At 39.5% G+C, this 15,167-nt stretch overlaps 1 protein-coding gene across 3 annotated transcripts in view; it reads left to right on the top strand.

The window, feature by feature from the left end:
- Window positions 1-14,715, top strand: part of CCNY (cyclin Y) — a 210,989-nt gene extending 196,274 nt beyond the window's left edge. For all 3 annotated transcript variants that reach the window (XM_005291014.5, XM_065582845.1, XM_005291017.5), the window contains 2 exons: window positions 286-448; window positions 12,430-14,715. In XM_005291014.5, the coding sequence (XP_005291071.1) occupies window positions 286-448; window positions 12,430-12,546 (280 nt within the window). In that variant the 3' untranslated portion in view covers window positions 12,547-14,715. The remainder of the gene's footprint in view (window positions 1-285; window positions 449-12,429) is intronic.
- Window positions 14,716-15,167: the final 452 nt, after the last annotated feature.

Genomic DNA, 15,167 nt, shown 5'->3' with positions numbered 1-15,167 from the left:
AAGCATCCATAAAAGAGACTGGGAATGGTGGGGAACTAATTTTTTCCTGAATAATTAAAGAATGATAGTGGAAGCTGAAACGAGGTAAATAATTTTTCAGAAAAACCATGGTTTAGACTTGTCCCAGCACTTGTAAGAGAAGTCTGTGACAAACTGAAACTAGTTTTATTCTCTCCCAGGAGTAAGACGTGTACTTGGTTCAATTTGTTGTAGTTTGATGTAAAGTATTCTCAGGTGGTGGCGGGAGTCTAAAATGTATTTTTACATTTATTTTCTCGTTAACAGGAATGAGCTGGAGCGCCAGTTTCTTGAGTTGTTGCAGTTCAACATTAATGTTCCCTCCAGTGTTTATGCCAAGTATTATTTTGATTTGCGTTCCCTGGCAGAAGCGAATAACCTGAGCTTTCCTTTGGAGCCCCTCAGCAGGGAAAGGGCATATAAACTTGAGGTAAGATGGTTTCCCTTCATGTTGCGGAGTTGAGAGCTGATGAGACATCTTGGAGTGTTTTTTGTTCAGACTATCGTTGGTGGAAAATCAGAATCTCATGAACCCAAAGTGGTATTACTGACCACAAGTGCTGTTCTGCAAGTGCCATTTTTTGTGGCTCTGTGGACATTTTTTGGGCTAAATGTGCTTCACCTTTTGGTTTGGTTTGTAATTTTTTTTTCAACTCTTGTAGACTGGTTTCAATGCAGTGAAATGTTAGTGGTTATGTTAACTGACCATCAGAAAACAACTTCAAGTTTTACAGTATGTTTTACACTGACTTTTGGTCAAAGATCAGCTGTTAGACAACCAGATTTTACTGATCCTTTTGGTTGCATACAACCTGTTTTCATTCTACATATTTGTAATGAACTGGATACTGACAAGTGCTTATGGAAATTCCCATTCTATGTACATCGGCCTCATTCTCGTTACTCCATTGATTTCAATTGGCTTACTCCTTAATCTCATTAGTGTGAGAGGAGAATCAAGCTCATTTTGCTATTAAATTGTCAGACCTTAAGATACATTCTTACAGGACCTGATTTATAAGAATACTTGAATGTGTCATGGGGCCTGATCCTGTGAAGTGCGGAGCATCCTAAATTCTCATTGATGTGCATGGGGTTTAGGGACATCAGACCAGCTCAATATTTTGTAGGAATATTTCTTGACCCTTTGATTTTAAGGTTTTAAAATGTCATTAACATCATTACATGAAAATGTACACATGTTGCGGCTAATTTGAAATCTGCCATTGATTGCTGACCAGTCTTAATTTCCCTTAAGAATACAACTGCTTTGCACCTGAAGCTCTTTATCTGAGGATCTCAAAGCTTTCCTTGCATTCAGACTCTCCGTGCTCCTGAGAAATATTCAGGCATTACTGTCCCTATTTTCCAGAAGGGAAAACTGAGCCACAAATGGTTAATTGATTTATCCAGGTCACACAAGGAATTAATAGACGCACTGGGAATTGGGGTGGTTGAAAAGTAATGGGGAGAGAATTCGTGAATATTTTAGCAAAATTTCATTTCTGTTTTCATTGAAAAATTTGTCAAAATGTCTGAGCCAGCTCTAGCTGACAATATAACTGTTCCCTAGATAACAGGCCACACTAATTTGTACAAAATTATTTACACTAGTGATTCAAAAGTATGAAAATACGGTCAAGATACTAATCATATGTGTAGAAAGATAGCTTTGTTAAATTTTTAGGGATCTACTTCTGATAATGAGCTCTATAATGTATTGAACTAATGTAAATTAGTTTTGCATAGAAAAATGTAGGTGAGAATTTAGTGGAACAGGTTGCCCATGTCTGTATCACACACAAGGTAAAAGATCTGGATAAAGCCTTTTTCATTTTGACTATAAGCTTATGACTGTTCTCACAGACTCCAGAAAAGAAAATACTTAATAAACTCTATAAAAAGAGAGGGAGTTGAAGCATTATAAACACATCCGCATAACAGAGGCAGCTCATAGTCTCTTAGCATTTATGGATGATTTCTTATTCTCTCTTTATCTAAAAGCCGATCAAGAATTAATTTGTACTTACTGAGGAAAATGCATGCTTAAAAGATAAATAGAATAAGATCAAAAAGATAGCAAGCTTAATAATACATGTATTTGGGCTGATTTGCAGTGGAGGTGCAAAGCAGCTCTAAGGCAGTATAGCTGGTCACAGGAAGAACAACGCAGAGAAGAGGGACCCTACAGTGATGTAGACCTGGTGTAATGGCTCTTAGACTATACCCACATCCTGTGACTGGGAAAAGGGGGACGTGACCGAGGCTTCCCCGCTGCTTGACAGTCCCTGGCTGCCATAATAGTCCCTTGGAGACATTGGTAAACAATGTAATTTACATCAGCCTTTATTCTGCTCTAACTTATTCGCAGGGATGAGCACGGCCGGCTCTAGGATTTTTGCCGCCAAAAGCAAAAACAATTTTGGCCGTCTCCCCCCCTTATTTAATTACCCCACCCCCGGCCCCACCTCAACTCTGCCCCTTCCCCCAAATCCCCAGCCCTGCCTCCTCCCTCCAGGCTCTCAAGCCTAGGAGGGCGGGAGGGAGGGAGGGGGAGAAGCGGCGCCGCGCCGTGGCCACTCGGAGTCTCCTCCTCCCTCCCATGTTTGAGAGGGAGGAGGGGGAGACTCCGAGTGGCCGCGGCGCGGGCGCTGCTTCTCCCCGTCCCTCCCTCCCAGGCTCTCAAGCCTGGGACGGAGGGGGAGCAGCGGCGCGGGAAATGGCCGCTCGGGATCTCCCCCTCCCTCCCAGGTTTGAGAGCCTGGGAGGGAGGGCGAGTAGCGGCGCGTGAATCAGCTGTTTCGCACGCCATGGCAGCAGCAGCGGAGGTGAGCTAGGACGGCCGGGGCACATTTTTAGGGGCGGCATTCTGGCGCCGGCCATGCCGCCCCTAAAAACTGTGCTGCCCCAAGCACCAGCTTGTTTTGCTGGTGCCTAGAGCCGGCCCTGGGGATGAGCCCAACATATAGCCAGCCAAGAATCAGTAAAGGTGTCTTAAAGTCATTGCTGCACCACTGACCTAAGTGTGTTGTTTACTTCTCAGCCATGGCCAAGATTGTGAGCATTGTGTTAAATCAGTGAGCTGATCTGCAGGTTGTGTAACCGGAAATCAATGGAGCAACAGCTGAGGAGCTTGCCTAATATGTTGTGAGAGAAGGAATAAAGTCTGTGATTATAGACAGCAAGTTAATAGTTAATATGTACCCCTCCCCCCCCGATAGAATGATTGACCATGAAAATCGAAACATGCTCATTCAATTCTAAGATTTAAATAAAGCAACTTGTTCCTTAGTGACAGATTTTGTTTTTCTCAATCTTTTAAAGAAAAGTGGTATTGCCAATGTCAATAACTATAATACAATGCAAAGATAGGCGGCACCAGAGTAACTTATATTATAATAGTGTCTAGTGTGTGTTTGTGAAGCAAGAATATCAGATCTGCTAGGGCAAAACCTGTGCTCTTCTTACAAATACTTTGTGCCTGACATGAAGAAAAAAAAAGACAGAGAAAGGAATTTGTAAAGTGAAATCCATCATCAAATGCAAAGGCTGGATAGGATCCATCAACAATAACCTGTCTTTGAGAAAATCCATGAGGTTAAAAACATGTCTGAATCATTAATACTTGATGGAATTTCTGGAGTAGAATATCTCGCCATATTTTATATATCCACAATTTGACACTGAGTAGAGGCTTTGTGTTTCAGTGATAAAATTAAAATAGATTTTTCTTGCCAAGGTACAGGATATTAGTAGGCCACAGTCAGATTGAAGGTAACAGTCAAACCAATCTATTCAGTGATCTTCTGGCCGAGAATCTATACTGTTTCCTATTGTATGCAGTCATAGGAGGTAGAAGTGGGACCTTTAACATTTGGTTAAATCATCCAGACAGTCTATCTGCCAATGCAGGATTGTTCCTTACAGCGCATCTTCTAATATGTTTTGCAGTCTAATTTTAACTATGCCAAATGTTGAGGCTTTTACCACTTCTCTTGAGAGATTCTTTCACAACTTAATTGACTTTAGTTCCAGGAAGCTTTTCGAGATACCCAGCCTAAATCTTCTGTTTCTCAATTTCCTCCTGTTACCCACCTAGTTATATTCCTATGCAGCAACCTAAAAAATTCTTCTTCGTCATCGTTTACACCATTCAAATAGTTGTGGATTTTTGTTGCCTCACATTCAGTCAGGCTTTGTAATTTTGAATGAGTCTGCAAAGCACTGTACCCAATTCTAGTCCATGATCACAGCACTATGCCCAATTCAACACTAAGGATTTTGGAAAAACTGAGCGAGAGAATTCTTTGGGATGCATCCCCAACTTAACTGATGCATTTTATATAAATGCTTGATTACCTGTATTACTGAACTGTCTAGGAACCAGACAAAAACAGGGCCATGTTGTGCTAGGCATTTTACATAGAGAAGTACACTGTCTGCCTTGAAGAACGTACAGTCTAGATATACCTGACAGAGAGAGGGTAGGAGAAAGGGATATAACCTACAAACAGAGTGGTGCGTCTTACATTCCCTCCACCCCTGCCCCAGCTTCCTGTTGCAGAAGTAGAGGTTGGCTACTAGCTGCTGACTACAAAGTTTTCTGGACCAGGAAGATGCATTTTTGATAGGCAGAGATTCTTCTTTCCATTTCTAGTTCTCTCCAAATTAAGGAGAGCCCCTCTGTAACTAGCTTCTTGGTGCCCAAAGTGTTTCCTTGCTGCTTTTTGGCTCAGAAAAGGTGACTAACAAATATATTTAACTTTTTTTTTTTTTTTAATTTCCTCAAACATCAGTCCTTTCCAGACCGCTGTTCTTTGGTTTTGTTTGGAGGGGTTTTTGTTTTTGTTTTGCTTTTTTGTGTGTGTTATATCTGAACTCCCTCCAGTATGTCAAATTCTTTCTGGTAATGAGGTGACCAAATCTGCATGCATTCATTCCCAAATTGGTGTCAGCAGAGCCTTAGAGAATTGGAAGCAGGGCCGGCTCTAGGCACCAGCAAAACAAGCTGGTGCTTGGGGCGGCACATTTTTAGGGGCGGCATTCTGGCGTGGGCCATGCCGCCCCTAAAAATGTGCCCCGGCCGCCCTAACTCACCTCCGCTGCTGCCGCTCACGCGCCACCGCTCGCCCTCCCTCCCAGGCTCTCAAACCTGGGAGGGAGGGGGAGATCCTGAGCTGCCGTGGCGCACAAAACAGCTGATTCGCGTGCCGCGGCCGCTCAGGATCTCCCCCTCCCTCCCAGGTTTGAGAGCCTGGGAGGGAGGGGGAGCAGCAGCGCGCGAATCAGCTGTTTCACGCGCCGCGGCCGCTCGGGATCTCCCACTCCCTCCCTCCTAGCCTTGAGAGCCTGGGGGGAGGAGGCAGGGCTGGGGATTTGGGGAAGGGGCGGAGTTGAGGCGGGGCCGGGGGTGGGGTAAGAAAAAACCGGGGAAGGGGGGGGGCAGCCAAAATTGCTTTTGCTTTGGGCGGCAAAAATCCTAGAGCCGGCCATGATTGGAAGTATTTCCTCACTGCACTGCAAGTGATTTGCAGCCTAAATTTGCACTGGCAGCTTTGGGGTTTTTTTTCCTACCAATGACAACATCTTGTCCAGAATCATAAACCTTGATTAAGTGTGTACATTTATAACACTGGAGAGAATGTTCCTGGCTGATCGCATGCATTACAACCAGGCCCAATAAAAGACAATCTATTATTTTGTAAATCATGTGACAGTGTTACAGAGCTCTTTTTACAGAAGGCATCTGTTTAAATACATAATCCTATTACAAAAACCTGACATTAAAAGTTAATAGAAAATGAAGATTTTGTAGAAGAGGATTACATTTCTTAGATCAACAGAAATGTAACTGCAAGTTCTAGGATGTTATATAATTAAAATATAAATTTAAACCCTAACTTTCCAATCTCTTAATCTTTATTGGAAATTCTTCTCATTCCATTTCTGAAATTTATTTCCAAAGTGAACTTAAATTTTACAAAACATGAATTATTATGAAGGTTTGTATGTCCCCTGAGACCCTCATAAAATCAGTGTTAATTTTGCTAGTGGATAGAACAGATTAAATATTAAATGCCTTGTCTGAAGAAAATTGTTGCCTTCCTGAATAAAAGTTATTTTGGAATTAATGCAAGGACAATACTTTTCTTTTGTATATAGTACGTAAGAATGGCCATACTGGGTCAGATCAATGGTCCATCTAGCCCAGTATCCTGTTTCCCAACAGTGGCCAATGCCAGATTCTTCAGAGGGAATGAACAGAATAGGGCAGTTGTTGTGTGATCTTTCCCCATCCTCCAGTCCCAGCATCTGGCATTCAGAGGCTTAGGGACACGCAGAGCATGGGGCTGCGTCCCTGACCATCTTGGCTAATGGCTGCCGATGGACCTATCCTCCGTGAACTTATCTTATTCTTTTTTGAACCCAGTTATGCTTTTGGCCTTCACAACATCCCATGGCAATGAGTTCCACAGGTTGACAGTGCATTGTATGAAGAAGTACTTCCTTTTGTTAGTTTGAAACCTGCTGCCTGTTAATTTCATTGGGTGACCCCTGGTTCTTGTGTTATGTGATGAGGTAAATAACACCTCCTTATTAACTTTCTCCACACCATTCATGATTTAATACACCTCTATCATATCCCTCCTTAGCTGTCTTTTTCCAAGCTCAGCAGTCTCAATCTTTTTAGACTCTTCTCACATGGAAGCCGTTCCATACTCCTGATCGTTTTTGTCACCCTTATTTGTACCTTTTCCTATTAAGTATACTTGGGATTATGTTTTCCAATGTGCATTACTTTGCATTTATCAACATTGAATTTCATCTGCCATCCCGTTGCCCAGTCACCCAGTTTTGAGAGATACTTTTGTAACTCTTTGCAGTCTACTTTGGAGTTAAATATTTTGAGCAATTTTGTATTGTCTGCAAACTTCACCATGTCACTGTTTACCCCTATTTCCAGATCATTTATAAAAATATTGAACGGCACTGCTCTGGTAGAGATTCCTTGAGGACCCTGCTATTTACCTCTCTCCATTCTGAAAACTGACCATTTATTCCTACCCTGAGTAGGAATGCTTTAGGTTTCTAAACCAAAATGGACTTTACTTCGGCGGAAACTTGACAAAGTGGCCTCCAATGTTGATTTTGTAACTCCTCCCAAATATGAAAAACTGCATTTAAATACAAGATTGTTAAAATCCTTGTCATGTTGCACATCAATGAGAATTCTCACATGAGAACAAGGATGCAAAATATTAGTAGGATCCATTCCAACCCAGTTTTCATCTTATCTGACAGAAAGCTAGGACAGAAATATTCCCATCAAATGGACAGTATTAAAGTAATTAATTCCTCTAGCTAAATAATGGGTTGCTAAGGATTATGGACTGATTTGGCAAGCAAATGGCTGAGCGCTCCATCTCAGGTTCACTTACTTTCCAAGCCAATCTTTTGCCATGGTAAAACTATTTCCTGTATTTGGTTTTGAAACTGTGCTGTAAATATTTTGAGTCCGTTTGGTTTCTATTTGATATAAAATGCGGAAAAGGTCTCATAACCTGAATCTCATTTTTACTAAGGACCTATAAGTGACTTGGGTTATACAGTGTTGTTTTATATAAATGTTCTGCTCAGGTGCACTAGGAGAAAGAAGAACCTCGTTTTGCTGTGTTCATGTTTGCAGATTTCTACAGAGCCAGTTATATAAGGGGCAAAAGCACCAGAAGTATAGAAAACAGAACATTTCAAAATAGTTTCAAACTGATGGGGAAGGGAAGACAAGTATTTGCCTGTCTTTTTTTTTAGAATGGCAAATGTCTTGGCAAGCAACAAATAAGAGTTTTCTGGCAAAAATAATTCCTTTCAGAAATGTCAGGTGGGCAGAGATTTTACACATGCATCTTGTTTCCAGCAGACCCCAATTTGTATGTCAAGATTTTATTTTCATCAGTAAGGATAGCTTGTGATGCACTGCAGACCACAGGAAGGTGACTTTCTCTACTGTCTTGAGATAATTTTGTTGAAAACTACTTATAGTTTTGATGTATGGAGGCAAGATAACTGAGTTGCTGATTTGGGACCCCATTAATAAAGAATTAAATGAGGGTGATATAAAGAATGTCAGTCAACATGGTGTGAAGGTATAAGGGAGATCGCTGAACTGAGGTCAGAGGCCAGCAGCTGACTGACTGGCTGGCTGATTAGTCCCACCCAATGCACCTTGGAAAAAGACCTGCAGCTTACCTGGCTGATCCTCATAAAAGGAAGAGCAGGAAATGGAGAGGGAGAGCTACAATACCTGCCAGAGGCTGGAGTTACTGCTCCCAGAAACAAAACGGACAGAAAACAGAGCGTGCAAAGTCCTATTATCAAAAAGGCTCTGAGGTAAGAGCCATAACATATGGGTTGATGAACTTACAGGGGGTGAGGGACAGACTTAGGGAAGTTTTGATCTCGTTTTGTTGAGACTTGAAATAAAATAAAAAGAAAATGTGACTGACCCTGCTGGAAACTGCCTTCCCTGGACTCGGTGAGACGGATCCAGGCAGAATTCCCCGGAGGAGGGTGCTGGCGCACCAAGAGCAAGCCAGGGTCCAGCCAGAAGAGGGAACTATAAGACGGGTCCCAGACTCGTACATGTGGGTTAATGGAAAATAGACCCTGTCAAACTAATTGGGTATCTTTTTTTTTTTTATGAGATTACAAATTTGATTGAGAGAGGTACTAGTGTTGATGTAGTAGACTTAGACATCTGTAGAGCTTGTACCTCACATCGTTTTGATTAAAAAACAAAATGTACGTGGCACACATTAAATTGATTAAAACCTGGCTAGATGACAGGTCTCAAAACATAATTGTAAATGGGGAATCATCACAGAGTGGGAGTATGTCTAGTGGGGTCCCACTGGGATCAGTTCTTCACCCTACTCTATTTTATATTTTTATCAAGGACTTGTCAGAGACCATAAAATCACCACTGACAAAGTTTGCAGATGCCACAAAGAGTGGGGGAGTGGTAAATAATGAAGAGAGCCGGTTACTGATACAAAACTATCTGGATTGCTTCGTAAACTGGGTGCAAGCAAACAATAAGAGATTTAATATTGGCTAAATGTAAATGTATAAATATAGGGGGGAAAAGTGTAGGCCATACTTACAAGATGGAGGACTCTATCCTGGAAGACAGTGAAAAAGATTTGGGGCCACAATGGATAATCAGCTGAACATGAGTTCCCATTGTGATTCTGTAGTGAAAAGGGCTAATCAATCCTCGGTTGCATAAACAGGGGAATATCAAATAGGAGCAAAGAGGTTGTTTTACCTCTGTATTTGGCACTGGGCTGAAACACTGTGTCCAGTTCTAGTACCCACAATTCAAGAAGATTTATCAAGAAGTTGATAAATGAGTGAGGGTTCAGAGAAGGGCCATAAGAATGATTAAAGGATTAGAAAACATGTTTTATAATGACAGGCTGAAAGAAATCAATCTATTTAGTTTAAGAAAGAGAAGGTTAAGAGGTGACTTGATCATAATCTATAAGTACCTACATGGGGAACAAATACTTGATAATGGGCTCTTTAGTGGAGCAGATGAGTTACAATCCAAAGGCTAGAATTTGAAGCTAGACAAATTCAACCTGGAAATAAGGTGTCAGTTTTTAACAGTGAGGATAATTTAACCATTGGAACAATTTACCAAGGGTGGTTGTGGATTCTCCATCACTAGCAATTATTAAATCTAGATTGGATGTTTTTTTTCCCAAAAAGATCTGCTCTAGGAATTGTTTTGGAGAAGTTCCATTGCCTGTGTTATACAGTAGATAAGACTATATGGTCACAATGGTCCCTCCCTTCTGGTCCTGGGACCTTATGACTCTATGACATCCTCTCCCGGGTGGCCCATTTCTCACGTAATTATTTCAAGTATTTGCTTTGCAGCGATTTGTCTTTCAGAGAGATAGGGAGTGTAGAAATCAAAGGATGGATGCATCCTTGGATCATGAGACTTTAAGCCTGAACAATCTCTTTCCTCATTCTCAGGCATTTCAGAGGGGGAGAAGTCTCACCACGTTCTTCCAAAAACTTAATTTTGTCAAGTAAAACAAAACAGGAGACAGAGCTCATGTACAATGTCCTTCTGCCATGGCATCACCTGTGATCTCCCCCTCCCGTTTCCTTTGCTCCTCAGTCATTTCCCTGCCCCTTTTCTCCAATCTCCTTATTCTTCCTCTTGACTATCTATCTTTGGCTCCCTTCTTTAGGTACCTGCCCCCCACAACTTTAATGGAAGAGATAAAGATGCCTTTACGTTTTGTCTGCCACTGCTGTCTCTGGCCCTGATTCAGAAAAACATTGATATTTTGGACAGCTCTTAACGCTCCTGAATCAGGGCCTCTGCATGTAAACCTGGTGCTTGGCATCAGAATGCAGAACCTTAGCTCTGCATGGCTTCCCCAACATTTATCATGTATTTGGAGAGTATGGAGGACTGGGTGCCCGATTATTGTGTGCCCTGCTCACCAGCTACAATCCTGACCCTGAATGTAGAAAAAAAGTGTTGTAAACCAGTTCTGGAGTTAAATTTTTTAAAGTGTGTATAATCTTATAGTACCTCCACAGGCATACTCTGTTGTGTTGTCACATGCATTCATTCTAAAGTTGGCTAAGGACAAAGTGAATGAAACCATCTGCCTCCAGAGCTGCTCTAATGAGTCTCAAGGAATTTTGAGACTAGAATAATCTTTGGACTTCTTTTTAAAGGATGTTAAATTTTCTTGTGTATACAAGGTCTCTTCTGAATTAAATTATTCTTTAATATCGTCTGTATTTTCTTCCACTGATTATATAAATTACCTAGCTAACAGGACCCTGTGTCTCCTGAAATGAAGGAATGATGCATTATCATTGTGTTTCATAAAAAGATCCCGTGATTCTTCAAATAAGCTGATACATTTTGGCTCTCAGAGCGATCGAGTAAATCCTCCAACAGAGCATTTGTCATGCAGAAAACGTCTTTCTTGTAATAGTAAATTATCTAAAATAAGAAAAAACTGTTTCCTGTGCTCCAAAATAAGGTTAGCATTTATTTAATAAATGTGTCTAAGGCTTCTTCTATACTTTTTCACCGAATAAAATATTTTACTTTATTAAAGAATTAGATTGAGGCTGAAAGTGTAGGCGTATTCCAAAAGGCTGGGAAAAGGCCTTTGTCTGAACCCAAACACATCTTATTCCTTGATAAAATGATCAGGAAGACCAAACCTAACTAAAAGCAGTGACAGCATCAGGAAGATGGATGTTGTATCAAGTCAAGGACTCTAAATCTTCCCACACAAATTTTCACTGATGTAACTTCATTGAAGTCGATAGAGTTTAGATCCTGTAAAACCAGTGTAGGTGGGAGGAGAACTAGGCCCAAGATGTTTGGAGACAGCCACATTTTAAAAGACTAATTTTTTTCCTCTTCATTAGGTGCAATTCAAAACACTTGAGTTTTAATCATCACTCTCTCCTTTGGTACTATTAAGATTATTTTGAGTATAAATATTACTTTTCAGTAAATCTTGCTGAAAATCCAGTAAAAATTTCATAGACATTTTTCAGTTTTTGTAAAAAAAAATTTTTCAATAATCAAAATCTTCAGTCACAAAAATACCCTGAATTTTTTCCATTTAATTTTATGTCAAAAAGTTTGGTTTTTTAATCAAACTCAAAATTCAGGAATCGTTGACCGCTTTTGAATTACTTAAAAGCTCACATACAAGCATTCCAAGCTGAAGATGGTTTGAATACTGTAAAAAAAGGGAAATGTTTCTCTCTTGGAGCCCAGCTCCACTATGAAATTGTACCATGATTTACTCTAGATTTTTCTTAAATAAAAAAATAGAGAGAGTCCGGGGACATGATGATGACCAGGACTGACTGGTCAGTGTAGACAAGGAGAAGGAGGTTCAGCATCATGATAGCTAGTCATGGGGTAGTTCCTCACTCCAGTAGTGTTCACCCATGACTAGCTGACATGATGCCAAGCACAATTTAGCTTAGTCTGCAGTGAGTGGGTAAGCATTGTCAATTCATTCAACTAGATTTTTAATGGTATAACTAGGATTACATTTCCTAGTGAAGAAAAAGGTTGTGTGGGTCTCTGTTAACCTTTAAAAGTTAACACTGTAGACAGTGGAACTTCCCAATGTGTTTATCCTTTTCCAGAGGAATGGACTGTGTCAAAAGATTATTTTTTTAAGAGTCTTATCTGCATTGCTTCATAAAGTGATACATGGTAGTCCTGCCACATGGTAATCCTGCCTATATATAAAAAATAGCACTATGTGGTTGTATTATTTGTGTAGTGGTGGCTTCTTTGACCTTGCCAGAGGGCCTGACCTTTCTTCCTCTTTTCATCCTCAGGCCATCTCTCGCTTGTGTGAAGACAAGTATAAAGACTTCAGGAAATCTACAAAGAAACGGTCAGTTAGTGCTGACAATCTGACTGTGGTTAGATGGTCCCCTGCCATCATCTCCTAACAATGGAGTCTGGGATATTTCGACAGAAGGACTGTTTCATCCATCCAAATTTTTTGGAGTGTAATGGGGGAAAGACAAGACTTTGGGGTTTTTACTTTTAGATCCGTCAAGCTGCCTTTACAGTGCCTCCCCCTTGTGTAGCACATAAGAATAAAAAATTGAGTGGAAGGAGAAATCAGTACAGTATACAGGAAAGGAGATTGAAAGCAACTCTTTTTGTCACTATTCCTCACAGCTTTACCCTTTTTGTGAGGAAACAGCTAGTCAAATGCTTGGAAGAGGAAACAAAACAAAAAAAAATGGAGGAGAGGCAGAAAGAGATTAGGGGACTGTGCCATTTTTTTAATATGCTGTACTCTTCAGCAGAAATGACGGCATGAAACCAAACCACACGATAAGTTTGGCTGTGCACTATAGGAATGGAGTTGAATTATTTCATCTTAAATTATTCTCCTTAGTTTTTTTTTTTTTTTTTTTTTTTACTGCTTCTTTGGGTTATTTTTCCAGCTCTTCTGCACAGCAGCAAATACAAAGTCTGTATCTACAGTAGCACAAACCTCTGAATAAATAGTATTGGTGGTTTTTTTCATTGCACTTTTCTCCGTGGTTTGACTTATTTGCATTATTCTTCATAATCATTATGCATATGTTATGTTTTATATGCCTTTTATTGTACTTAAAAATATAACTTGACCATAGTGCTGAACCAAAAGTTTATACCAAGATCAGATGATCATTCGTAATTTCATGATTATTTTATTTATAGTATATGTAGGTGTGTGTGCCTTCCTAGAATCATTTATATTTCCTTAATATAAAGACAGGATTGTTGGGAGGATTCAATGATGAGACTTGGGCCAAATTGTTGAAATTTCCATCAGATCTTGTAGTCCTTTTTGCAAATTTTCATAGCATTAGAAGTTTAGAAGAATTCATTATATAAAAGAGAGGTTTTTTTGTATAGGCCAACTAGTTCATTCCTTCACCCCCAGGTCCATTGTTGCAAGCAATAGCCTCAATTTTTATATGTTTACTTTAAATCAAAGTTAGTTTGTTTGTATAAAATAAAAAACTTAAAAAAAAAAAAATTGTTCCAGTGAAAAGGTCCATAGAAGAGCAGAATGTTAATCTTTACCAAGGTATTTGTCACAGGTAGATCGAATTTAAAAAAATAAAAAATAAAATAAACCCTTTCATTTTTCAGTGTAGGTGCTTTCAGAAATTTAAACAAAATTCAAACTGTGAAGACCATTTTCTGCTATGTTGATTATTGTACTCTTCTGTTGTTATTGGTTCCCTTCTCTTACCATGCCTATTCCCTCATGAGAGACACAAGAACCTTTTATATCAAATAATGTATCTGTGTAAAAACATTTGTTTGCTCTATAATGCTTGTGGGTGTCTGATTTTATGAAGATTTTTTGCACATTTTAGAAAGATACAGTTGAAAAATCTGGGTTCCCTGAATTTTTTTGCAAGTTTCCTTGAAGTGAATAGCAGCAGACTTCCTGTATTTGACTTGCTTTATGCACTACTTCAGACAGTAAACGATAAAGAGTCCCTATTAGTTTTATTAAGCCCCAAGGGCTTATAGCAGACATACGGGCTCATGGATACATATTCCACCCCCAGTGCAATGCTGATCAGATGCCTTGAAAGTGGAGAGGCACTGAAAGGATTGAAGTACTAATACCAAACAGAGTTTTCTATTAATATTCTAATGTGATATGTATAGTATGAAACATAAATGTTCTTAGTGTCTTTCAGGGCATTAAAAGTAATCTAATTCTCATCCTTTATCATTGTGCCAATGCATCAGAACTGTGAGTACCCAGGTCCCTTTCTTTTCCTTGAACATCGAATGTAAAGACCACTCTTTAAAATAAAAAAAAATTAGAGCATTTGAAACTCAATTCAAAATAGAGCTAATGGGACATTTTCCTAGCATTTGGACTTTGAGATCCCTGCCAAGCATAAATTTAGGTTTTACAGATCTGTAAAACAATTTGTTTGATCAAGCCTTTGCAAAGCAATTTTCTGTTAACTTTATAGCAGGAATATTAGTTTTATCCATATTTTTCAGTGATAGAGATATGAACGCTGAACTATGTAAAGATCTCAGTGCATCTACTATAATTTTTGTGGAGTTTATTAAACTACTTTAAAGATTGTATAGTCTATTTATTGTATGTATGTACATACAGTCTGATTTAAAAAAAAGTGGATTCCGTAAAACCCGGCTCAGTCACGTTTAGACTATTGAATATTGTTTTAGCCTTGTGCACTGGACTCTACCTCTGTATAGGAGAATTTTCCATATCCTTATTTAGTACTGATTCTGTGATTAACTTGGTTGTTTCTTGCACTAAGAATTAAAAAAAAAAAAAAAAAATCTGCTCTGTGTATTTTTTCTTTAGTTTCAGTTTTGCAGTCAGAATCACTTACACTTAGATGGACTTTTCTTTCCCAAATGGTTATGGAATGCTTTGCTTTCTGTTTTGGTTTGTTCTAAGTCTGCCACAGACCCAAACAATGATACAATACTTATCAATAAATCTAAGTGAGTATAATTTGTTTGAAAGGTATTCAATTCCATGTAATTAAAAATGGAATTATTATTT

This window comes from Chrysemys picta, chromosome 2, assembly GCF_011386835.1.
Source record: "Chrysemys picta bellii isolate R12L10 chromosome 2, ASM1138683v2, whole genome shotgun sequence".
Taxonomy (NCBI): Eukaryota; Metazoa; Chordata; order Testudines; family Emydidae; genus Chrysemys; species Chrysemys picta.
This window is presented reverse-complemented; position numbering and strand designations above follow the sequence as displayed.